Source organism: Neofelis nebulosa, chromosome 16, assembly GCF_028018385.1.
Source record: "Neofelis nebulosa isolate mNeoNeb1 chromosome 16, mNeoNeb1.pri, whole genome shotgun sequence".
NCBI lineage: Eukaryota > Metazoa > Chordata > Mammalia > Carnivora > Felidae > Neofelis > Neofelis nebulosa.
This window is the reverse complement of record NC_080797.1, coordinates 35,662,676-35,688,135: the sequence shown is the minus strand read 5'-3', so window position 1 is coordinate 35,688,135 and position 25,460 is coordinate 35,662,676. Positions and strand designations below refer to the sequence as shown.

Here is a 25,460-nt window from a genome sequence, read left to right as displayed (position 1 = left end):
TGACGAGGCTAGCTAACAAGGTTAGGGCTAGAGTCCCCAACTCACCTGGTTTTGCCCATCCTGCCCCCGCCTTTATGCCCCTGAAAGCCCCACCTCCGGTGAAAGCATCCGACCCTAGGAAAATCAGGGGTCCTGTTCAACAAGGACGTCTATTGACTGATGCTTGCTTAGTCCCAGACTACTGCTGCTGCTTCTCCCCACCTGCTTTGCTTCTGCCTTGCCATGTGGCAGAGAAAACACCAGACATCGGCTTCGCAAGGGGCTTTGATTGAACTGAGATACGCAGGTGGGGTTGGGTGCTACAGGAGACAGATAGGCCTGTGGGAGTCTTGAATCCGGCTTCTGTGGGGAAACGGAACTGGCCTCAGGGATCTACCACATTTGTCCCAGTGAACATATCAGCATCATGCCCCTCACCTCAGAGATACTCGCAATCCACATTCAGTCTAAGGGCAAAGACTGGGGAGGGAACACTGCTGTGACCCTAGCCACCCCAGCAGAACGTGATCACACGATGGATGCCATGATCACTGAAACAGGAACGATGCTGCTGATGTGCCCACCTTCCTCTCGTTGGAAAATGTTTCTGTGAGTTATTCTCAAATAGGAAACCATTAGACACTTATTTTGTAACGATTCCTAGCGTTTAGGAAACAGCTTCCTCGTTTATGATTCCCCCAGTGACTATGGAAAACGATGTAAACACCAACAAGGAAAGTCCTGCCCATTGGCCTAACCTTCGGGGGTCCAGCGCATAAAAGCCCCAGAACCGGAGGAGGCACCAGAATCTGACAACCTCACCTCCGGACAGGACCTGCCCACCCTCCACCCCTGACACCATGACCCACTCGTGCTGCTCCTCTTGCTGCCAGCCTACGTGCTGCAGGACCACCTGCTGCCGGACCACCTGCTGCCAGCCCAGCTGCTGTGGGTGTAGCGGCTGTGGACACAACAGCGGTGGGTCTAGCGGCTGTGGTTCAGGCTGCTGCCATCCTTGCTGCTGCCGAGCTTGCTGTCACACCACCTGCTGCCGGACCACCTGCTGCCAGCCCAGCTGCTGTGGGTGTAGCGGCTGTGGACACAACGGCGGTGGGTCTAGCGGCTGTGGTTCAGGCTGCTGCCAGCCTTGCTGCTGCCCAGCTTGCTGTCACACCACCTGCTGCCGGACCACCTGCTGCCAGCCCAGCTGCTGTGGGTCCAGCGGCTGTGGACACAACGGCGGTGGGTCTAGCGGCTGTGGGTCGAGCTGCTGCCAGCCTTGCTGCTGCCCAACTTGCTGTCACACCACCTGCTGCCGGACCACCTGCTGCCAGCCCAGCTGTTGTGGGTCCAGCGGCTGTGGGTCCAGCGGCTGTGGACAAAACTGCTGTGGGTCCCGCTGCTGCCAGCCAGGTTGCTGAACCCCCGTGTACTGCACGAGAACCTGCTACCACCCCACCTGCTGCTGCCTGCCTGGGTGCCTAGCCCAGGGCTCTGGATCCTGCTGCCAGCCTTCCTGCTGCTGATTGCCTCGCCAAGAACCACCATCGGACTTGCCACTTGGGAATCGGTCACTGCCACGCGTTGCGGAAAGCCAGCCCGCAACCCCCAACATCTCGGTTATTCGTCCGCCTGTCTACCATCTTGTGAATCAGCCTGATGAAGTGTGGACCGCTTCTCCCTGATTCGCTTCTTCTTTCCTTCCTCTGGCTCATGTGCCAGCTTCCCCCAACCTGATACAGAGTTAGGATCTCTGTTTGCTCTCCGTAGTCAAGAACTTTATCCTGTCCCTCTAAACACGTCAGCGAAACACCTCCTCAGGAATGACCTATAACTCGTGGAAACTGCTGAAAGCCCACACGGGTATGTTTTCTTTCTCGGTGTACTCATGAAGCTTGTACGCCTCTTGCTGCCTGTCATGTTCCCTTTCAATGTCTCCCTAGACGCGGGGAGTCTCGCCTGTATCTCTTAATAAACCCTAATCATTTGGAATCCCGTATTGTCTTTGTGGTTTTATGCACGTACGTTTTACATCACATGCAGTGTCCGTGTGGAGCCATACACAGTCCTCCACAAGTCATTATGCGCATTTTCAGCTGAGGAGATTTCACAGTGGAATGTCCCACAGCTGACATGGACACACTCGGATCCAAGACTGTGGTTCGGGCGCTTGCTGAAGCGCACTTACGTTCAGATCTCCAGACGTGGTAGCAAACACCCTTAGTCTCAGCACCAGCAAGATGTCCATCCGAGGCCTTCATTGACCACAGAAGTGTTATTCTCCTGGACAGGCGGGCCATCACTGGCACTAAGTTGTAGACATCAGTGTCGTACAACTCAGCCACAGCAGCCATATGTGAGGACAGCGGGACCCGCCCTTTAGAGCCCTGGGGAACCCAGGATGCTCCTGTTGCCTTGCGTGGCATCCAGGCCCTCAGCACTCTTCTGCCTCACATACAGGTGAGCCTGCGGTGTCCTCGTGAGCAACAGAGGCAGCTGAACACGCTTGTGTTTGGGTCGTGGAAATCACATTCTTGTTTGGCCTCCTTGTCCCCAGGACCTAATGGTATATAGTAAAATGGCATCTTGTGATTTTCTGCCAAACCTGTGTCTCTCCCCTCCTGTAAGGCAGTTTGTCATCGTGATCAAAATGCTGCCCAGAGAGTTGATGAAGCATGGTGTCAGGGCCAGAGAGATCGTGCAATGGGCATGTAGGACTTTGAGTAATCCATGAGCTCTGAACCATCTAAGGAAACAGAATAAGCTCTGGTGTATTGTGGAGGAAGTGTGAGCAACCGAGGGGGAAAAAATGATGCCTGCTCCGTGGGGGTGAGGAGAATGTGAGGAAGAAAAGAGAGACAACCACGTGGGCATTCCTAGGAGTCAGGAACGAAGTCTGCTGCTTCTGGTCCTGAACTACTGGTGCCAACTCAGCACTCAGGGCTGTGAGGCCGATTCAAGCTCTGAGAGGAATAGGAGACAGGTCCCCGGGTCCCTTCCTGGGAGCAGTGGAGGGACCTCTGATGAGCTTCGAAGGCCCCTATCCAGGACACATGCCACCATTGGAGACTAGGTACCCAGGATGCTCTGGAGAGACTGCCAAGGCCAAACGTGCCTACCGCTGCTGGTTCTCAAGAGCGCGATGTTGGCAAAATGAGATGAAAACCTGACACGACCCATGTTTCCGCGTATTTGCTGGCTGTTGACTAAATCCTTCATGAGCATTCCCTTTAATTCTTGGAGGGATTGGCAAAGTAGGTATTAAGGTTCCCATTGTAGACGTGAGGAAATTGAGACTGAGTGTGGTAAAGGAATGTCAGAGTTTGGTTTTCCAGAAGCTCCTCTTCAGTAAAGAGTCCAGGAATGTGGCTTCTTTGGGGAGGTCATATCACACTGGTCCGAGTGTAGGGAGGTGTCCCAGGGAAGTAACACTTTGAGGCCAGCATCACAGTTTGCAACCAAAGCTTTACCCTGAAAGGTATCTCAGACACGGTACAACTCCAAAGAGGCACACTCGCGCGCGCGCACACACACACACGCGCGCGCATACACACATACACACACACACGCACACACACACATACACACACACACGCACACACACACACAGGTTGAGATTCTCTTATTTCAGCCACGAGGGAGCTGGAGTCTTTATAAACCCACTCTCCAGAAGCAAGGGTTGAGTGTGTTTTCTCCGTGTGGCATGCTCAGGCAGCCTGACATTCTGCTGCGTGTGAAAAGGGCACTTAGGCATTGAGGTGCAGAGCTGGTAGGCAGAAGTTGTCCCAAACACACCAATACCCAAGAGATAGGTTTGGTGGCTTCAGACGTCTTTGGCAGACTATGGTTGTCACCATTCATTCCACTATGTTCTTAATTAGCCGGGCGGATGGAGAAAATCATTGGAAGAAACAGAAGAAGAGGGTGCAATATGAATGGGGGGGATGAGGAGAGGAGTAGGGGGAAAAGGAGAAGGGAGGGAGGAAGAAAGGAAGCCTAGAAGGAAGGGGGGAGGGAGGAAGAGAGGGAGAAAGGGAAGAGAAGAAAGAAAGAAAGAAACTAAAGAATGAAGGGAAAGAAGGAAGGAAGGAAAGAAGGCACGGTGCGAAGAAGGGACCTGCATGGACAGGCATGCAGGGAGGAAGGGAGAAAGGCAGAAAAAGAAAGACAGCCTGACAGAAAAAAGAAAGAGCAACCATAAATAAAGATGTAATGAGCGACGTGAGGACACTGACGAGGCTAGCTAACAAGGTTAGGGCTAGAGTCCCCAACTCACCTGGTTTTGCCCATCCTGCCCCCGCCTTTATGCCCCTGAAAGCCCCACCTCCGGTGAAAGCATCCGACCCTAGGAAAATCAGGGGTCCTGTTCAACAAGGACGTCTATTGACTGATGCTTGCTTAGTCCCAGACTACTGCTGCTGCTTCTCCCCACCTGCTTTGCTTCTGCCTTGCCATGTGGCAGAGAAAACACCAGACATCGGCTTCGCAAGGGGCTTTGATTGAACTGAGATACGCAGGTGGGGTTGGGTGCTACAGGAGACAGATAGGCCTGTGGGAGTCTTGAATCCGGCTTCTGTGGGGAAACGGAACTGGCCTCAGGGATCTACCACATTTGTCCCAGTGAACATATCAGCATCATGCCCCTCACCTCAGAGATACTCGCAATCCACATTCAGTCTAAGGGCAAAGACTGGGGAGGGAACACTGCTGTGACCCTAGCCACCCCAGCAGAACGTGATCACACGATGGATGCCATGATCACTGAAACAGGAACGATGCTGCTGATGTGCCCACCTTCCTCTCGTTGGAAAATGTTTCTGTGAGTTATTCTCAAATAGGAAACCATTAGACACTTATTTTGTAACGATTCCTAGCGTTTAGGAAACAGCTTCCTCGTTTATGATTCCCCCAGTGACTATGGAAAACGATGTAAACACCAACAAGGAAAGTCCTGCCCATTGGCCTAACCTTCGGGGGTCCAGCGCATAAAAGCCCCAGAACCGGAGGAGGCACCAGAATCTGACAACCTCACCTCCGGACAGGACCTGCCCACCCTCCACCCCTGACACCATGACCCACTCGTGCTGCTCCTCTTGCTGCCAGCCTACGTGCTGCAGGACCACCTGCTGCCGGACCACCTGCTGCCAGCCCAGCTGCTGTGGGTGTAGCGGCTGTGGACACAACAGCGGTGGGTCTAGCGGCTGTGGTTCAGGCTGCTGCCATCCTTGCTGCTGCCGAGCTTGCTGTCACACCACCTGCTGCCGGACCACCTGCTGCCAGCCCAGCTGCTGTGGGTGTAGCGGCTGTGGACACAACGGCGGTGGGTCTAGCGGCTGTGGTTCAGGCTGCTGCCAGCCTTGCTGCTGCCCAGCTTGCTGTCACACCACCTGCTGCCGGACCACCTGCTGCCAGCCCAGCTGCTGTGGGTCCAGCGGCTGTGGACACAACGGCGGTGGGTCTAGCGGCTGTGGGTCGAGCTGCTGCCAGCCTTGCTGCTGCCCAACTTGCTGTCACACCACCTGCTGCCGGACCACCTGCTGCCAGCCCAGCTGTTGTGGGTCCAGCGGCTGTGGGTCCAGCGGCTGTGGACAAAACTGCTGTGGGTCCCGCTGCTGCCAGCCAGGTTGCTGAACCCCCGTGTACTGCACGAGAACCTGCTACCACCCCACCTGCTGCTGCCTGCCTGGGTGCCTAGCCCAGGGCTCTGGATCCTGCTGCCAGCCTTCCTGCTGCTGATTGCCTCGCCAAGAACCACCATCGGACTTGCCACTTGGGAATCGGTCACTGCCACGCGTTGCGGAAAGCCAGCCCGCAACCCCCAACATCTCGGTTATTCGTCCGCCTGTCTACCATCTTGTGAATCAGCCTGATGAAGTGTGGACCGCTTCTCCCTGATTCGCTTCTTCTTTCCTTCCTCTGGCTCATGTGCCAGCTTCCCCCAACCTGATACAGAGTTAGGATCTCTGTTTGCTCTCCGTAGTCAAGAACTTTATCCTGTCCCTCTAAACACGTCAGCGAAACACCTCCTCAGGAATGACCTATAACTCGTGGAAACTGCTGAAAGCCCACACGGGTATGTTTTCTTTCTCGGTGTACTCATGAAGCTTGTACGCCTCTTGCTGCCTGTCATGTTCCCTTTCAATGTCTCCCTAGACGCGGGGAGTCTCGCCTGTATCTCTTAATAAACCCTAATCATTTGGAATCCCGTATTGTCTTTGTGGTTTTATGCACGTACGTTTTACATCACATGCAGTGTCCGTGTGGAGCCATACACAGTCCTCCACAAGTCATTATGCGCATTTTCAGCTGAGGAGATTTCACAGTGGAATGTCCCACAGCTGACATGGACACACTCGGATCCAAGACTGTGGTTCGGGCGCTTGCTGAAGCGCACTTACGTTCAGATCTCCAGACGTGGTAGCAAACACCCTTAGTCTCAGCACCAGCAAGATGTCCATCCGAGGCCTTCATTGACCACAGAAGTGTTATTCTCCTGGACAGGCGGGCCATCACTGGCACTAAGTTGTAGACATCAGTGTCGTACAACTCAGCCACAGCAGCCATATGTGAGGACAGCGGGACCCGCCCTTTAGAGCCCTGGGGAACCCAGGATGCTCCTGTTGCCTTGCGTGGCATCCAGGCCCTCAGCACTCTTCTGCCTCACATACAGGTGAGCCTGCGGTGTCCTCGTGAGCAACAGAGGCAGCTGAACACGCTTGTGTTTGGGTCGTGGAAATCACATTCTTGTTTGGCCTCCTTGTCCCCAGGACCTAATGGTATATAGTAAAATGGCATCTTGTGATTTTCTGCCAAACCTGTGTCTCTCCCCTCCTGTAAGGCAGTTTGTCATCGTGATCAAAATGCTGCCCAGAGAGTTGATGAAGCATGGTGTCAGGGCCAGAGAGATCGTGCAATGGGCATGTAGGACTTTGAGTAATCCATGAGCTCTGAACCATCTAAGGAAACAGAATAAGCTCTGGTGTATTGTGGAGGAAGTGTGAGCAACCGAGGGGGAAAAAATGATGCCTGCTCCGTGGGGGTGAGGAGAATGTGAGGAAGAAAAGAGAGACAACCACGTGGGCATTCCTAGGAGTCAGGAACGAAGTCTGCTGCTTCTGGTCCTGAACTACTGGTGCCAACTCAGCACTCAGGGCTGTGAGGCCGATTCAAGCTCTGAGAGGAATAGGAGACAGGTCCCCGGGTCCCTTCCTGGGAGCAGTGGAGGGACCTCTGATGAGCTTCGAAGGCCCCTATCCAGGACACATGCCACCATTGGAGACTAGGTACCCAGGATGCTCTGGAGAGACTGCCAAGGCCAAACGTGCCTACCGCTGCTGGTTCTCAAGAGCGCGATGTTGGCAAAATGAGATGAAAACCTGACACGACCCATGTTTCCGCGTATTTGCTGGCTGTTGACTAAATCCTTCATGAGCATTCCCTTTAATTCTTGGAGGGATTGGCAAAGTAGGTATTAAGGTTCCCATTGTAGACGTGAGGAAATTGAGACTGAGTGTGGTAAAGGAATGTCAGAGTTTGGTTTTCCAGAAGCTCCTCTTCAGTAAAGAGTCCAGGAATGTGGCTTCTTTGGGGAGGTCATATCACACTGGTCCGAGTGTAGGGAGGTGTCCCAGGGAAGTAACACTTTGAGGCCAGCATCACAGTTTGCAACCAAAGCTTTACCCTGAAAGGTATCTCAGACACGGTACAACTCCAAAGAGGCACACTCGCGCGCGCGCACACACACACACGCGCGCGCATACACACATACACACACACACGCACACACACACACACACACACACACGCACACACACACACAGGTTGAGATTCTCTTATTTCAGCCACGAGGGAGCTGGAGTCTTTATAAACCCACTCTCCAGAAGCAAGGGTTGAGTGTGTTTTCTCCGTGTGGCATGCTCAGGCAGCCTGACATTCTGCTGCGTGTGAAAAGGGCACTTAGGCATTGAGGTGCAGAGCTGGTAGGCAGAAGTTGTCCCAAACACACCAATACCCAAGAGATAGGTTTGGTGGCTTCAGACGTCTTTGGCAGACTATGGTTGTCACCATTCATTCCACTATGTTCTTAATTAGCCGGGCGGATGGAGAAAATCATTGGAAGAAACAGAAGAAGAGGGTGCAATATGAATGGGGGGGATGAGGAGAGGAGTAGGGGGAAAAGGAGAAGGGAGGGAGGAAGAAAGGAAGCCTAGAAGGAAGGGGGGAGGGAGGAAGAGAGGGAGAAAGGGAAGAGAAGAAAGAAAGAAAGAAACTAAAGAATGAAGGGAAAGAAGGAAGGAAGGAAAGAAGGCACGGTGCGAAGAAGGGACCTGCATGGACAGGCATGCAGGGAGGAAGGGAGAAAGGCAGAAAAAGAAAGACAGCCTGACAGAAAAAAGAAAGAGCAACCATAAATAAAGATGTAATGAGCGACGTGAGGACACTGACGAGGCTAGCTAACAAGGTTAGGGCTAGAGTCCCCAACTCACCTGGTTTTGCCCATCCTGCCCCCGCCTTTATGCCCCTGAAAGCCCCACCTCCGGTGAAAGCATCCGACCCTAGGAAAATCAGGGGTCCTGTTCAACAAGGACGTCTATTGACTGATGCTTGCTTAGTCCCAGACTACTGCTGCTGCTTCTCCCCACCTGCTTTGCTTCTGCCTTGCCATGTGGCAGAGAAAACACCAGACATCGGCTTCGCAAGGGGCTTTGATTGAACTGAGATACGCAGGTGGGGTTGGGTGCTACAGGAGACAGATAGGCCTGTGGGAGTCTTGAATCCGGCTTCTGTGGGGAAACGGAACTGGCCTCAGGGATCTACCACATTTGTCCCAGTGAACATATCAGCATCATGCCCCTCACCTCAGAGATACTCGCAATCCACATTCAGTCTAAGGGCAAAGACTGGGGAGGGAACACTGCTGTGACCCTAGCCACCCCAGCAGAACGTGATCACACGATGGATGCCATGATCACTGAAACAGGAACGATGCTGCTGATGTGCCCACCTTCCTCTCGTTGGAAAATGTTTCTGTGAGTTATTCTCAAATAGGAAACCATTAGACACTTATTTTGTAACGATTCCTAGCGTTTAGGAAACAGCTTCCTCGTTTATGATTCCCCCAGTGACTATGGAAAACGATGTAAACACCAACAAGGAAAGTCCTGCCCATTGGCCTAACCTTCGGGGGTCCAGCGCATAAAAGCCCCAGAACCGGAGGAGGCACCAGAATCTGACAACCTCACCTCCGGACAGGACCTGCCCACCCTCCACCCCTGACACCATGACCCACTCGTGCTGCTCCTCTTGCTGCCAGCCTACGTGCTGCAGGACCACCTGCTGCCGGACCACCTGCTGCCAGCCCAGCTGCTGTGGGTGTAGCGGCTGTGGACACAACAGCGGTGGGTCTAGCGGCTGTGGTTCAGGCTGCTGCCATCCTTGCTGCTGCCGAGCTTGCTGTCACACCACCTGCTGCCGGACCACCTGCTGCCAGCCCAGCTGCTGTGGGTGTAGCGGCTGTGGACACAACGGCGGTGGGTCTAGCGGCTGTGGTTCAGGCTGCTGCCAGCCTTGCTGCTGCCCAGCTTGCTGTCACACCACCTGCTGCCGGACCACCTGCTGCCAGCCCAGCTGCTGTGGGTCCAGCGGCTGTGGACACAACGGCGGTGGGTCTAGCGGCTGTGGGTCGAGCTGCTGCCAGCCTTGCTGCTGCCCAACTTGCTGTCACACCACCTGCTGCCGGACCACCTGCTGCCAGCCCAGCTGTTGTGGGTCCAGCGGCTGTGGGTCCAGCGGCTGTGGACAAAACTGCTGTGGGTCCCGCTGCTGCCAGCCAGGTTGCTGAACCCCCGTGTACTGCACGAGAACCTGCTACCACCCCACCTGCTGCTGCCTGCCTGGGTGCCTAGCCCAGGGCTCTGGATCCTGCTGCCAGCCTTCCTGCTGCTGATTGCCTCGCCAAGAACCACCATCGGACTTGCCACTTGGGAATCGGTCACTGCCACGCGTTGCGGAAAGCCAGCCCGCAACCCCCAACATCTCGGTTATTCGTCCGCCTGTCTACCATCTTGTGAATCAGCCTGATGAAGTGTGGACCGCTTCTCCCTGATTCGCTTCTTCTTTCCTTCCTCTGGCTCATGTGCCAGCTTCCCCCAACCTGATACAGAGTTAGGATCTCTGTTTGCTCTCCGTAGTCAAGAACTTTATCCTGTCCCTCTAAACACGTCAGCGAAACACCTCCTCAGGAATGACCTATAACTCGTGGAAACTGCTGAAAGCCCACACGGGTATGTTTTCTTTCTCGGTGTACTCATGAAGCTTGTACGCCTCTTGCTGCCTGTCATGTTCCCTTTCAATGTCTCCCTAGACGCGGGGAGTCTCGCCTGTATCTCTTAATAAACCCTAATCATTTGGAATCCCGTATTGTCTTTGTGGTTTTATGCACGTACGTTTTACATCACATGCAGTGTCCGTGTGGAGCCATACACAGTCCTCCACAAGTCATTATGCGCATTTTCAGCTGAGGAGATTTCACAGTGGAATGTCCCACAGCTGACATGGACACACTCGGATCCAAGACTGTGGTTCGGGCGCTTGCTGAAGCGCACTTACGTTCAGATCTCCAGACGTGGTAGCAAACACCCTTAGTCTCAGCACCAGCAAGATGTCCATCCGAGGCCTTCATTGACCACAGAAGTGTTATTCTCCTGGACAGGCGGGCCATCACTGGCACTAAGTTGTAGACATCAGTGTCGTACAACTCAGCCACAGCAGCCATATGTGAGGACAGCGGGACCCGCCCTTTAGAGCCCTGGGGAACCCAGGATGCTCCTGTTGCCTTGCGTGGCATCCAGGCCCTCAGCACTCTTCTGCCTCACATACAGGTGAGCCTGCGGTGTCCTCGTGAGCAACAGAGGCAGCTGAACACGCTTGTGTTTGGGTCGTGGAAATCACATTCTTGTTTGGCCTCCTTGTCCCCAGGACCTAATGGTATATAGTAAAATGGCATCTTGTGATTTTCTGCCAAACCTGTGTCTCTCCCCTCCTGTAAGGCAGTTTGTCATCGTGATCAAAATGCTGCCCAGAGAGTTGATGAAGCATGGTGTCAGGGCCAGAGAGATCGTGCAATGGGCATGTAGGACTTTGAGTAATCCATGAGCTCTGAACCATCTAAGGAAACAGAATAAGCTCTGGTGTATTGTGGAGGAAGTGTGAGCAACCGAGGGGGAAAAAATGATGCCTGCTCCGTGGGGGTGAGGAGAATGTGAGGAAGAAAAGAGAGACAACCACGTGGGCATTCCTAGGAGTCAGGAACGAAGTCTGCTGCTTCTGGTCCTGAACTACTGGTGCCAACTCAGCACTCAGGGCTGTGAGGCCGATTCAAGCTCTGAGAGGAATAGGAGACAGGTCCCCGGGTCCCTTCCTGGGAGCAGTGGAGGGACCTCTGATGAGCTTCGAAGGCCCCTATCCAGGACACATGCCACCATTGGAGACTAGGTACCCAGGATGCTCTGGAGAGACTGCCAAGGCCAAACGTGCCTACCGCTGCTGGTTCTCAAGAGCGCGATGTTGGCAAAATGAGATGAAAACCTGACACGACCCATGTTTCCGCGTATTTGCTGGCTGTTGACTAAATCCTTCATGAGCATTCCCTTTAATTCTTGGAGGGATTGGCAAAGTAGGTATTAAGGTTCCCATTGTAGACGTGAGGAAATTGAGACTGAGTGTGGTAAAGGAATGTCAGAGTTTGGTTTTCCAGAAGCTCCTCTTCAGTAAAGAGTCCAGGAATGTGGCTTCTTTGGGGAGGTCATATCACACTGGTCCGAGTGTAGGGAGGTGTCCCAGGGAAGTAACACTTTGAGGCCAGCATCACAGTTTGCAACCAAAGCTTTACCCTGAAAGGTATCTCAGACACGGTACAACTCCAAAGAGGCACACTCGCGTGCGCGCACACACACACACGCGCGCGCATACACACATACACACACACACGCACACACACACACACACGCACACACACACACAGGTTGAGATTCTCTTATTTCAGCCACGAGGGAGCTGGAGTCTTTATAAACCCACTCTCCAGAAGCAAGGGTTGAGTGTGTTTTCTCCGTGTGGCATGCTCAGGCAGCCTGACATTCTGCTGCGTGTGAAAAGGGCACTTAGGCATTGAGGTGCAGAGCTGGTAGGCAGAAGTTGTCCCAAACACACCAATACCCAAGAGATAGGTTTGGTGGCTTCAGACGTCTTTGGCAGACTATGGTTGTCACCATTCATTCCACTATGTTCTTAATTAGCCGGGCGGATGGAGAAAATCATTGGAAGAAACAGAAGAAGAGGGTGCAATATGAATGGGGGGGATGAGGAGAGGAGTAGGGGGAAAAGGAGAAGGGAGGGAGGAAGAAAGGAAGCCTAGAAGGAAGGGGGGAGGGAGGAAGAGAGGGAGAAAGGGAAGAGAAGAAAGAAAGAAAGAAACTAAAGAATGAAGGGAAAGAAGGAAGGAAGGAAAGAAGGCACGGTGCGAAGAAGGGACCTGCATGGACAGGCATGCAGGGAGGAAGGGAGAAAGGCAGAAAAAGAAAGACAGCCTGACAGAAAAAAGAAAGAGCAACCATAAATAAAGATGTAATGAGCGACGTGAGGACACTGACGAGGCTAGCTAACAAGGTTAGGGCTAGAGTCCCCAACTCACCTGGTTTTGCCCATCCTGCCCCCGCCTTTATGCCCCTGAAAGCCCCACCTCCGGTGAAAGCATCCGACCCTAGGAAAATCAGGGGTCCTGTTCAACAAGGACGTCTATTGACTGATGCTTGCTTAGTCCCAGACTACTGCTGCTGCTTCTCCCCACCTGCTTTGCTTCTGCCTTGCCATGTGGCAGAGAAAACACCAGACATCGGCTTCGCAAGGGGCTTTGATTGAACTGAGATACGCAGGTGGGGTTGGGTGCTACAGGAGACAGATAGGCCTGTGGGAGTCTTGAATCCGGCTTCTGTGGGGAAACGGAACTGGCCTCAGGGATCTACCACATTTGTCCCAGTGAACATATCAGCATCATGCCCCTCACCTCAGAGATACTCGCAATCCACATTCAGTCTAAGGGCAAAGACTGGGGAGGGAACACTGCTGTGACCCTAGCCACCCCAGCAGAACGTGATCACACGATGGATGCCATGATCACTGAAACAGGAACGATGCTGCTGATGTGCCCACCTTCCTCTCGTTGGAAAATGTTTCTGTGAGTTATTCTCAAATAGGAAACCATTAGACACTTATTTTGTAACGATTCCTAGCGTTTAGGAAACAGCTTCCTCGTTTATGATTCCCCCAGTGACTATGGAAAACGATGTAAACACCAACAAGGAAAGTCCTGCCCATTGGCCTAACCTTCGGGGGTCCAGCGCATAAAAGCCCCAGAACCGGAGGAGGCACCAGAATCTGACAACCTCACCTCCGGACAGGACCTGCCCACCCTCCACCCCTGACACCATGACCCACTCGTGCTGCTCCTCTTGCTGCCAGCCTACGTGCTGCAGGACCACCTGCTGCCGGACCACCTGCTGCCAGCCCAGCTGCTGTGGGTGTAGCGGCTGTGGACACAACAGCGGTGGGTCTAGCGGCTGTGGTTCAGGCTGCTGCCATCCTTGCTGCTGCCGAGCTTGCTGTCACACCACCTGCTGCCGGACCACCTGCTGCCAGCCCAGCTGCTGTGGGTGTAGCGGCTGTGGACACAACGGCGGTGGGTCTAGCGGCTGTGGTTCAGGCTGCTGCCAGCCTTGCTGCTGCCCAGCTTGCTGTCACACCACCTGCTGCCGGACCACCTGCTGCCAGCCCAGCTGCTGTGGGTCCAGCGGCTGTGGACACAACGGCGGTGGGTCTAGCGGCTGTGGGTCGAGCTGCTGCCAGCCTTGCTGCTGCCCAACTTGCTGTCACACCACCTGCTGCCGGACCACCTGCTGCCAGCCCAGCTGTTGTGGGTCCAGCGGCTGTGGGTCCAGCGGCTGTGGACAAAACTGCTGTGGGTCCCGCTGCTGCCAGCCAGGTTGCTGAACCCCCGTGTACTGCACGAGAACCTGCTACCACCCCACCTGCTGCTGCCTGCCTGGGTGCCTAGCCCAGGGCTCTGGATCCTGCTGCCAGCCTTCCTGCTGCTGATTGCCTCGCCAAGAACCACCATCGGACTTGCCACTTGGGAATCGGTCACTGCCACGCGTTGCGGAAAGCCAGCCCGCAACCCCCAACATCTCGGTTATTCGTCCGCCTGTCTACCATCTTGTGAATCAGCCTGATGAAGTGTGGACCGCTTCTCCCTGATTCGCTTCTTCTTTCCTTCCTCTGGCTCATGTGCCAGCTTCCCCCAACCTGATACAGAGTTAGGATCTCTGTTTGCTCTCCGTAGTCAAGAACTTTATCCTGTCCCTCTAAACACGTCAGCGAAACACCTCCTCAGGAATGACCTATAACTCGTGGAAACTGCTGAAAGCCCACACGGGTATGTTTTCTTTCTCGGTGTACTCATGAAGCTTGTACGCCTCTTGCTGCCTGTCATGTTCCCTTTCAATGTCTCCCTAGACGCGGGGAGTCTCGCCTGTATCTCTTAATAAACCCTAATCATTTGGAATCCCGTATTGTCTTTGTGGTTTTATGCACGTACGTTTTACATCACATGCAGTGTCCGTGTGGAGCCATACACAGTCCTCCACAAGTCATTATGCGCATTTTCAGCTGAGGAGATTTCACAGTGGAATGTCCCACAGCTGACATGGACACACTCGGATCCAAGACTGTGGTTCGGGCGCTTGCTGAAGCGCACTTACGTTCAGATCTCCAGACGTGGTAGCAAACACCCTTAGTCTCAGCACCAGCAAGATGTCCATCCGAGGCCTTCATTGACCACAGAAGTGTTATTCTCCTGGACAGGCGGGCCATCACTGGCACTAAGTTGTAGACATCAGTGTCGTACAACTCAGCCACAGCAGCCATATGTGAGGACAGCGGGACCCGCCCTTTAGAGCCCTGGGGAACCCAGGATGCTCCTGTTGCCTTGCGTGGCATCCAGGCCCTCAGCACTCTTCTGCCTCACATACAGGTGAGCCTGCGGTGTCCTCGTGAGCAACAGAGGCAGCTGAACACGCTTGTGTTTGGGTCGTGGAAATCACATTCTTGTTTGGCCTCCTTGTCCCCAGGACCTAATGGTATATAGTAAAATGGCATCTTGTGATTTTCTGCCAAACCTGTGTCTCTCCCCTCCTGTAAGGCAGTTTGTCATCGTGATCAAAATGCTGCCCAGAGAGTTGATGAAGCATGGTGTCAGGGCCAGAGAGATCGTGCAATGGGCATGTAGGACTTTGAGTAATCCATGAGCTCTGAACCATCTAAGGAAACAGAATAAGCTCTGGTGTATTGTGGAGGAAGTGTGAGCAACCGAGGGGGAAAAAATGATGCCTGCTCCGTGGGGGTGAGGAGAATGTGAGGAAGAAAAGAGAGACAACCACGTGGGCATTCCTAGGAGTCAGGAACGAAGTCTGCTGCTTCTGGTCCTGAACTACTGGTGCCAACTCAGCACTCAGGGCTGTGAGGCCGATTCAAGCTCTGAGAGGAATAGGAGACAGGTCCCCGGGTCCCTTCCTGGGAGCAGTGGAGGGACCTCTGATGAGCTTCGAAGGCCCCTATCCAGGACACATGCCACCATTGGAGACTAGGTACCCAGGATGCTCTGGAGAGACTGCCAAGGCCAAACGTGCCTACCGCTGCTGGTTCTCAAGAGCGCGATGTTGGCAAAATGAGATGAAAACCTGACACGACCCATGTTTCCGCGTATTTGCTGGCTGTTGACTAAATCCTTCATGAGCATTCCCTTTAATTCTTGGAGGGATTGGCAAAGTAGGTATTAAGGTTCCCATTGTAGACGTGAGGAAATTGAGACTGAGTGTGGTAAAGGAATGTCAGAGTTTGGTTTTCCAGAAGCTCCTCTTCAGTAAAGAGTCCAGGAATGTGGCTTCTTTGGGGAGGTCATATCACACTGGTCCGAGTGTAGGGAGGTGTCCCAGGGAAGTAACACTTTGAGGCCAGCATCACAGTTTGCAACCAAAGCTTTACCCTGAAAGGTATCTCAGACACGGTACAACTCCAAAGAGGCACACTCGCGCGCGCGCACACACACACACGCGCGCGCATACACACATACACACACACACGCACACACACACATACACACACACACGCACACACACACACAGGTTGAGATTCTCTTATTTCAGCCACGAGGGAGCTGGAGTCTTTATAAACCCACTCTCCAGAAGCAAGGGTTGAGTGTGTTTTCTCCGTGTGGCATGCTCAGGCAGCCTGACATTCTGCTGCGTGTGAAAAGGGCACTTAGGCATTGAGGTGCAGAGCTGGTAGGCAGAAGTTGTCCCAAACACACCAATACCCAAGAGATAGGTTTGGTGGCTTCAGACGTCTTTGGCAGACTATGGTTGTCACCATTCATTCCACTATGTTCTTAATTAGCCGGGCGGATGGAGAAAATCATTGGAAGAAACAGAAGAAGAGGGTGCAATATGAATGGGGGGGATGAGGAGAGGAGTAGGGGGAAAAGGAGAAGGGAGGGAGGAAGAAAGGAAGCCTAGAAGGAAGGGGGGAGGGAGGAAGAGAGGGAGAAAGGGAAGAGAAGAAAGAAAGAAAGAAACTAAAGAATGAAGGGAAAGAAGGAAGGAAGGAAAGAAGGCACGGTGCGAAGAAGGGACCTGCATGGACAGGCATGCAGGGAGGAAGGGAGAAAGGCAGAAAAAGAAAGACAGCCTGACAGAAAAAAGAAAGAGCAACCATAAATAAAGATGTAATGAGCGACGTGAGGACACTGACGAGGCTAGCTAACAAGGTTAGGGCTAGAGTCCCCAACTCACCTGGTTTTGCCCATCCTGCCCCCGCCTTTATGCCCCTGAAAGCCCCACCTCCGGTGAAAGCATCCGACCCTAGGAAAATCAGGGGTCCTGTTCAACAAGGACGTCTATTGACTGATGCTTGCTTAGTCCCAGACTACTGCTGCTGCTTCTCCCCACCTGCTTTGCTTCTGCCTTGCCATGTGGCAGAGAAAACACCAGACATCGGCTTCGCAAGGGGCTTTGATTGAACTGAGATACGCAGGTGGGGTTGGGTGCTACAGGAGACAGATAGGCCTGTGGGAGTCTTGAATCCGGCTTCTGTGGGGAAACGGAACTGGCCTCAGGGATCTACCACATTTGTCCCAGTGAACATATCAGCATCATGCCCCTCACCTCAGAGATACTCGCAATCCACATTCAGTCTAAGGGCAAAGACTGGGGAGGGAACACTGCTGTGACCCTAGCCACCCCAGCAGAACGTGATCACACGATGGATGCCATGATCACTGAAACAGGAACGATGCTGCTGATGTGCCCACCTTCCTCTCGTTGGAAAATGTTTCTGTGAGTTATTCTCAAATAGGAAACCATTAGACACTTATTTTGTAACGATTCCTAGCGTTTAGGAAACAGCTTCCTCGTTTATGATTCCCCCAGTGACTATGGAAAACGATGTAAACACCAACAAGGAAAGTCCTGCCCATTGGCCTAACCTTCGGGGGTCCAGCGCATAAAAGCCCCAGAACCGGAGGAGGCACCAGAATCTGACAACCTCACCTCCGGACAGGACCTGCCCACCCTCCACCCCTGACACCATGACCCACTCGTGCTGCTCCTCTTGCTGCCAGCCTACGTGCTGCAGGACCACCTGCTGCCGGACCACCTGCTGCCAGCCCAGCTGCTGTGGGTGTAGCGGCTGTGGACACAACAGCGGTGGGTCTAGCGGCTGTGGTTCAGGCTGCTGCCATCCTTGCTGCTGCCGAGCTTGCTGTCACACCACCTGCTGCCGGACCACCTGCTGCCAGCCCAGCTGCTGTGGGTGTAGCGGCTGTGGACACAACGGCGGTGGGTCTAGCGGCTGTGGTTCAGGCTGCTGCCAGCCTTGCTGCTGCCCAGCTTGCTGTCACACCACCTGCTGCCGGACCACCTGCTGCCAGCCCAGCTGCTGTGGGTCCAGCGGCTGTGGACACAACGGCGGTGGGTCTAGCGGCTGTGGGTCGAGCTGCTGCCAGCCTTGCTGCTGCCCAACTTGCTGTCACACCACCTGCTGCCGGACCACCTGCTGCCAGCCCAGCTGTTGTGGGTCCAGCGGCTGTGGGTCCAGCGGCTGTGGACAAAACTGCTGTGGGTCCCGCTGCTGCCAGCCAGGTTGCTGAACCCCCGTGTACTGCACGAGAACCTGCTACCACCCCACCTGCTGCTGCCTGCCTGGGTGCCTAGCCCAGGGCTCTGGATCCTGCTGCCAGCCTTCCTGCTGCTGATTGCCTCGCCAAGAACCACCATCGGACTTGCCACTTGGGAATCGGTCACTGCCACGCGTTGCGGAAAGCCAGCCCGCAACCCCCAACATCTCGGTTATTCGTCCGCCTGTCTACCATCTTGTGAATCAGCCTGATGAAGTGTGGACCGCTTCTCCCTGATTCGCTTCTTCTTTCCTTCCTCTGGCTCATGTGCCAGCTTCCCCCAACCTGATACAGAGTTAGGATCTCTGTTTGCTCTCCGTAGTCAAGAACTTTATCCTGTCCCTCTAAACACGTCAGCGAAACACCTCCTCAGGAATGACCTATAACTCGTGGAAACTGCTGAAAGCCCACACGGGTATGTTTTCTTTCTCGGTGTACTCATGAAGCTTGTACGCCTCTTGCTGCCTGTCATGTTCCCTTTCAATGTCTCCCTAGACGCGGGGAGTCTCGCCTGTATCTCTTAATAAACCCTAATCATTTGGAATCCCGTATTGTCTTTGTGGTTTTATGCACGTACGTTTTACATCACATGCAGTGTCCGTGTGGAGCCATACACAGTCCTCCACAAGTCATTATGCGCATTTTCAGCTGAGGAGATTTCACAGTGGAATGTCCCACAGCTGACATGGACACACTCGGATCCAAGACTGTGGTTCGGGCGCTTGCTGAAGCGCACTTACGTTCAGATCTCCAGACGTGGTAGCAAACACCCTTAGTCTCAGCACCAGCAAGATGTCCATCCGAGGCCTTCATTGACCACAGAAGTGTTATTCTCCTGGACAGGCGGGCCATCACTGGCACTAAGTTGTAGACATCAGTGTCGTACAACTCAGCCACAGCAGCCATATGTGAGGACAGCGGGACCCGCCCTTTAGAGCCCTGGGGAACCCAGGATGCTCCTGTTGCCTTGCGTGGCATCCAGGCCCTCAGCACTCTTCTGCCTCACATACAGGTGAGCCTGCGGTGTCCTCGTGAGCAACAGAGGCAGCTGAACACGCTTGTGTTTGGGTCGTGGAAATCACATTCTTGTTTGGCCTCCTTGTCCCCAGGACCTAATGGTATATAGTAAAATGGCATCTTGTGATTTTCTGCCAAACCTGTGTCTCTCCCCTCCTGTAAGGCAGTTTGTCATCGTGATCAAAATGCTGCCCAGAGAGTTGATGAAGCATGGTGTCAGGGCCAGAGAGATCGTGCAATGGGCATGTAGGACTTTGAGTAATCCATGAGCTCTGAACCATCTAAGGAAACAGAATAAGCTCTGGTGTATTGTGGAGGAAGTGTGAGCAACCGAGGGGGAAAAAATGATGCCTGCTCCGTGGGGGTGAGGAGAATGTGAGGAAGAAAAGAGAGACAACCACGTGGGCATTCCTAGGAGTCAGGAACGAAGTCTGCTGCTTCTGGTCCTGAACTACTGGTGCCAACTCAGCACTCAGGGCTGTGAGGCCGATTCAAGCTCTGAGAGGAATAGGAGACAGGTCCCCGGGTCCCTTCCTGGGAGCAGTGGAGGGACCTCTGATGAGCTTCGAAGGCCCCTATCCAGGACACATGCCACCATTGGAGACTAGGTACCCAGGATGCTCTGGAGAGACTGCCAAGGCCAAACGTGCCTACCGCTGCTGGTTCTCAAGAGCGCGATGTTGGCAAAATGAGATGAAAACCTGACACGACCCATGTTTCCGCGTATTTGCTGGCTGTTGACTAAATCCTTCATGAGCATTCCCTTTAATTCTTGGAGGGATTGGCAAAGTAGGTATTAAGGTTCCCATTGTAGACGTGAGGAAATTGAGACTGAGTGTGGTAAAGGAATGTCAGAGTTTGGTTTTCCAGAAGCTCCTCTTCAGTAAAGAGTCCAGGAATGTGGCTTCTTTGGGGAGGTCATATCACACTGGTCCGAGTGTAGGGAGGTGTCCCAGGGAAGTAACACTTTGAGGCCAGCATCACAGTTTGCAACCAAAGCTTTACCCTGAAAGGTATCTCAGACACGGTACAACTCCAAAGAGGCACACTCGCGCGCGCGCACACACACACACGCGCGCGCATACACACATACACACACACACGCACACACACACACACACACACACACGCACACACACACACAGGTTGAGATTCTCTTATTTCAGCCACGAGGGAGCTGGAGTCTTTATAAACCCACTCTCCAGAAGCAAGGGTTGAGTGTGTTTTCTCCGTGTGGCATGCTCAGGCAGCCTGACATTCTGCTGCGTGTGAAAAGGGCACTTAGGCATTGAGGTGCAGAGCTGGTAGGCAGAAGTTGTCCCAAACACACCAATACCCAAGAGATAGGTTTGGTGGCTTCAGACGTCTTTGGCAGACTATGGTTGTCACCATTCATTCCACTATGTTCTTAATTAGCCGGGCGGATGGAGAAAATCATTGGAAGAAACAGAAGAAGAGGGTGCAATATGAATGGGGGGGATGAGGAGAGGAGTAGGGGGAAAAGGAGAAGGGAGGGAGGAAGAAAGGAAGCCTAGAAGGAAGGGGGGAGGGAGGAAGAGAGGGAGAAAGGGAAGAGAAGAAAGAAAGAAAGAAACTAAAGAATGAAGGGAAAGAAGGAAGGAAGGAAAGAAGGCACGGTGCGAAGAAGGGACCTGCATGGACAGGCATGCAGGGAGGAAGGGAGAAAGGCAGAAAAAGAAAGACAGCCTGACAGAAAAAAGAAAGAGCAACCATAAATAAAGATGTAATGAGCGACGTGAGGACACTGACGAGGCTAGCTAACAAGGTTAGGGCTAGAGTCCCCAACTCACCTGGTTTTGCCCATCCTGCCCCCGCCTTTATGCCCCTGAAAGCCCCACCTCCGGTGAAAGCATCCGACCCTAGGAAAATCAGGGGTCCTGTTCAACAAGGACGTCTATTGACTGATGCTTGCTTAGTCCCAGACTACTGCTGCTGCTTCTCCCCACCTGCTTTGCTTCTGCCTTGCCATGTGGCAGAGAAAACACCAGACATCGGCTTCGCAAGGGGCTTTGATTGAACTGAGATACGCAGGTGGGGTTGGGTGCTACAGGAGACAGATAGGCCTGTGGGAGTCTTGAATCCGGCTTCTGTGGGGAAACGGAACTGGCCTCAGGGATCTACCACATTTGTCCCAGTGAACATATCAGCATCATGCCCCTCACCTCAGAGATACTCGCAATCCACATTCAGTCTAAGGGCAAAGACTGGGGAGGGAACACTGCTGTGACCCTAGCCACCCCAGCAGAACGTGATCACACGATGGATGCCATGATCACTGAAACAGGAACGATGCTGCTGATGTGCCCACCTTCCTCTCGTTGGAAAATGTTTCTGTGAGTTATTCTCAAATAGGAAACCATTAGACACTTATTTTGTAACGATTCCTAGCGTTTAGGAAACAGCTTCCTCGTTTATGATTCCCCCAGTGACTATGGAAAACGATGTAAACACCAACAAGGAAAGTCCTGCCCATTGGCCTAACCTTCGGGGGTCCAGCGCATAAAAGCCCCAGAACCGGAGGAGGCACCAGAATCTGACAACCTCACCTCCGGACAGGACCTGCCCACCCTCCACCCCTGACACCATGACCCACTCGTGCTGCTCCTCTTGCTGCCAGCCTACGTGCTGCAGGACCACCTGCTGCCGGACCACCTGCTGCCAGCCCAGCTGCTGTGGGTGTAGCGGCTGTGGACACAACAGCGGTGGGTCTAGCGGCTGTGGTTCAGGCTGCTGCCATCCTTGCTGCTGCCGAGCTTGCTGTCACACCACCTGCTGCCGGACCACCTGCTGCCAGCCCAGCTGCTGTGGGTGTAGCGGCTGTGGACACAACGGCGGTGGGTCTAGCGGCTGTGGTTCAGGCTGCTGCCAGCCTTGCTGCTGCCCAGCTTGCTGTCACACCACCTGCTGCCGGACCACCTGCTGCCAGCCCAGCTGCTGTGGGTCCAGCGGCTGTGGACACAACGGCGGTGGGTCTAGCGGCTGTGGGTCGAGCTGCTGCCAGCCTTGCTGCTGCCCAACTTGCTGTCACACCACCTGCTGCCGGACCACCTGCTGCCAGCCCAGCTGTTGTGGGTCCAGCGGCTGTGGGTCCAGCGGCTGTGGACAAAACTGCTGTGGGTCCCGCTGCTGCCAGCCAGGTTGCTGAACCCCCGTGTACTGCACGAGAACCTGCTACCACCCCACCTGCTGCTGCCTGCCTGGGTGCCTAGCCCAGGGCTCTGGATCCTGCTGCCAGCCTTCCTGCTGCTGATTGCCTCGCCAAGAACCACCATCGGACTTGCCACTTGGGAATCGGTCACTGCCACGCGTTGCGGAAAGCCAGCCCGCAACCCCCAACATCTCGGTTATTCGTCCGCCTGTCTACCATCTTGTGAATCAGCCTGATGAAGTGTGGACCGCTTCTCCCTGATTCGCTTCTTCTTTCCTTCCTCTGGCTCATGTGCCAGCTTCCCCCAACCTGATACAGAGTTAGGATCTCTGTTTGCTCTCCGTAGTCAAGAACTTTATCCTGTCCCTCTAAACACGTCAGCGAAACACCTCCTCAGGAATGACCTATAACTCGTGGAAACTGCTGAAAGCCCACACGGGTATGTTTTCTTTCTCGGTGTACTCATGAAGCTTGTACGCCTCTTGCTGCCTGTCATGTTCCCTTTCAATGTCTCCCTAGACGCGGGGAGTCTCGCCTGTATCTCTTAATAAACCCTAATCATTTGGAATCCCGTATTGTCTTTGTGGTTTTATGCACGTACGTTTTACATCACATGCAGTGTCCGTGTGGAGCCATACACAGTCCTCCACAAGTCATTATGCGCATTTTCAGCTGAGGAGATTTCACAGTGGAATGTCCCACAGCTGACATGGACACACTCGGATCCAAGACTGTGGTTCGGGCGCTTGCTGAAGCGCACTTACGTTCAGATCTCCAGACGTGGTAGCAAACACCCTTAGTCTCAGCACCAGCAAGATGTCCATCCGAGGCCTTCATTGACCACAGAAGTGTTATTCTCCTGGACAGGCGGGCCATCACTGGCACTAAGTTGTAGACATCAGTGTCGTACAACTCAGCCACAGCAGCCATATGTGAGGACAGCGGGACCCGCCCTTTAGAGCCCTGGGGAACCCAGGATGCTCCTGTTGCCTTGCGTGGCATCCAGGCCCTCAGCACTCTTCTGCCTCACATACAGGTGAGCCTGCGGTGTCCTCGTGAGCAACAGAGGCAGCTGAACACGCTTGTGTTTGGGTCGTGGAAATCACATTCTTGTTTGGCCTCCTTGTCCCCAGGACCTAATGGTATATAGTAAAATGGCATCTTGTGATTTTCTGCCAAACCTGTGTCTCTCCCCTCCTGTAAGGCAGTTTGTCATCGTGATCAAAATGCTGCCCAGAGAGTTGATGAAGCATGGTGTCAGGGCCAGAGAGATCGTGCAATGGGCATGTAGGACTTTGAGTAATCCATGAGCTCTGAACCATCTAAGGAAACAGAATAAGCTCTGGTGTATTGTGGAGGAAGTGTGAGCAACCGAGGGGGAAAAAATGATGCCTGCTCCGTGGGGGTGAGGAGAATGTGAGGAAGAAAAGAGAGACAACCACGTGGGCATTCCTAGGAGTCAGGAACGAAGTCTGCTGCTTCTGGTCCTGAACTACTGGTGCCAACTCAGCACTCAGGGCTGTGAGGCCGATTCAAGCTCTGAGAGGAATAGGAGACAGGTCCCCGGGTCCCTTCCTGGGAGCAGTGGAGGGACCTCTGATGAGCTTCGAAGGCCCCTATCCAGGACACATGCCACCATTGGAGACTAGGTACCCAGGATGCTCTGGAGAGACTGCCAAGGCCAAACGTGCCTACCGCTGCTGGTTCTCAAGAGCGCGATGTTGGCAAAATGAGATGAAAACCTGACACGACCCATGTTTCCGCGTATTTGCTGGCTGTTGACTAAATCCTTCATGAGCATTCCCTTTAATTCTTGGAGGGATTGGCAAAGTAGGTATTAAGGTTCCCATTGTAGACGTGAGGAAATTGAGACTGAGTGTGGTAAAGGAATGTCAGAGTTTGGTTTTCCAGAAGCTCCTCTTCAGTAAAGAGTCCAGGAATGTGGCTTCTTTGGGGAGGTCATATCACACTGGTCCGAGTGTAGGGAGGTGTCCCAGGGAAGTAACACTTTGAGGCCAGCATCACAGTTTGCAACCAAAGCTTTACCCTGAAAGGTATCTCAGACACGGTACAACTCCAAAGAGGCACACTCGCGCGCGCGCACACACACACACGCGCGCGCATACACACATACACACACACACGCACACACACACACACACACACACACGCACACACACACACAGGTTGAGATTCTCTTATTTCAGCCACGAGGGAGCTGGAGTCTTTATAAACCCACTCTCCAGAAGCAAGGGTTGAGTGTGTTTTCTCCGTGTGGCATGCTCAGGCAGCCTGACATTCTGCTGCGTGTGAAAAGGGCACTTAGGCATTGAGGTGCAGAGCTGGTAGGCAGAAGTTGTCCCAAACACACCAATACCCAAGAGATAGGTTTGGTGGCTTCAGACGTCTTTGGCAGACTATGGTTGTCACCATTCATTCCACTATGTTCTTAATTAGCCGGGCGGATGGAGAAAATCATTGGAAGAAACAGAAGAAGAGGGTGCAATATGAATGGGGGGGATGAGGAGAGGAGTAGGGGGAAAAGGAGAAGGGAGGGAGGAAGAAAGGAAGCCTAGAAGGAAGGGGGGAGGGAGGAAGAGAGGGAGAAAGGGAAGAGAAGAAAGAAAGAAAGAAACTAAAGAATGAAGGGAAAGAAGGAAGGAAGGAAAGAAGGCACGGTGCGAAGAAGGGACCTGCATGGACAGGCATGCAGGGAGGAAGGGAGAAAGGCAGAAAAAGAAAGACAGCCTGACAGAAAAAAGAAAGAGCAACCATAAATAAAGATGTAATGAGCGACGTGAGGACACTGACGAGGCTAGCTAACAAGGTTAGGGCTAGAGTCCCCAACTCACCTGGTTTTGCCCATCCTGCCCCCGCCTTTATGCCCCTGAAAGCCCCACCTCCGGTGAAAGCATCCGACCCTAGGAAAATCAGGGGTCCTGTTCAACAAGGACGTCTATTGACTGATGCTTGCTTAGTCCCAGACTACTGCTGCTGCTTCTCCCCACCTGCTTT

At 53.6% G+C, this 25,460-nt stretch overlaps 6 protein-coding genes across 6 annotated transcripts; all 6 read left to right on the top strand.

The window, feature by feature from the left end:
- The first annotated feature begins 807 nt into the window (after nucleotides 1-807).
- LOC131498484 (keratin-associated protein 9-1-like) lies at nucleotides 808-1,572 on the top strand. Its single transcript, XM_058705793.1, has one exon. It carries the CDS (start codon nucleotides 840-842, stop codon nucleotides 1,398-1,400), a length of 561 nt encoding a protein of 186 aa, XP_058561776.1. The 5' UTR covers nucleotides 808-839; the 3' UTR covers nucleotides 1,401-1,572.
- Nucleotides 1,573-5,017: 3,445 nt separating this feature from the next.
- Nucleotides 5,018-5,782, top strand: LOC131498483 (keratin-associated protein 9-1-like). Its single transcript, XM_058705792.1, has one exon. The coding sequence runs from the start codon at nucleotides 5,050-5,052 to the stop codon at nucleotides 5,608-5,610; it is 561 nt and encodes a 186-aa protein (XP_058561775.1). The 5' UTR covers nucleotides 5,018-5,049; the 3' UTR covers nucleotides 5,611-5,782.
- Nucleotides 5,783-9,227: 3,445 nt separating this feature from the next.
- Nucleotides 9,228-9,992, top strand: LOC131498482 (keratin-associated protein 9-1-like). Its single transcript, XM_058705791.1, has one exon. It carries the CDS (start codon nucleotides 9,260-9,262, stop codon nucleotides 9,818-9,820), a length of 561 nt encoding a protein of 186 aa, XP_058561774.1. The 5' UTR covers nucleotides 9,228-9,259; the 3' UTR covers nucleotides 9,821-9,992.
- A 3,437-nt stretch (nucleotides 9,993-13,429) lies between these two features.
- Nucleotides 13,430-14,194, top strand: LOC131498480 (keratin-associated protein 9-1-like). The gene has a single exon (XM_058705789.1). The coding sequence runs from the start codon at nucleotides 13,462-13,464 to the stop codon at nucleotides 14,020-14,022; it is 561 nt and encodes a 186-aa protein (XP_058561772.1). The 5' UTR covers nucleotides 13,430-13,461; the 3' UTR covers nucleotides 14,023-14,194.
- A 3,445-nt stretch (nucleotides 14,195-17,639) lies between these two features.
- LOC131498479 (keratin-associated protein 9-1-like) lies at nucleotides 17,640-18,404 on the top strand. The gene has a single exon (XM_058705788.1). The coding sequence runs from the start codon at nucleotides 17,672-17,674 to the stop codon at nucleotides 18,230-18,232; it is 561 nt and encodes a 186-aa protein (XP_058561771.1). The 5' UTR covers nucleotides 17,640-17,671; the 3' UTR covers nucleotides 18,233-18,404.
- Nucleotides 18,405-21,849: 3,445 nt separating this feature from the next.
- Nucleotides 21,850-22,614, top strand: LOC131498477 (keratin-associated protein 9-1-like). The gene has a single exon (XM_058705785.1). It carries the CDS (start codon nucleotides 21,882-21,884, stop codon nucleotides 22,440-22,442), a length of 561 nt encoding a protein of 186 aa, XP_058561768.1. The 5' UTR covers nucleotides 21,850-21,881; the 3' UTR covers nucleotides 22,443-22,614.
- The last annotated feature ends 2,846 nt before the right edge of the window (nucleotides 22,615-25,460 follow it).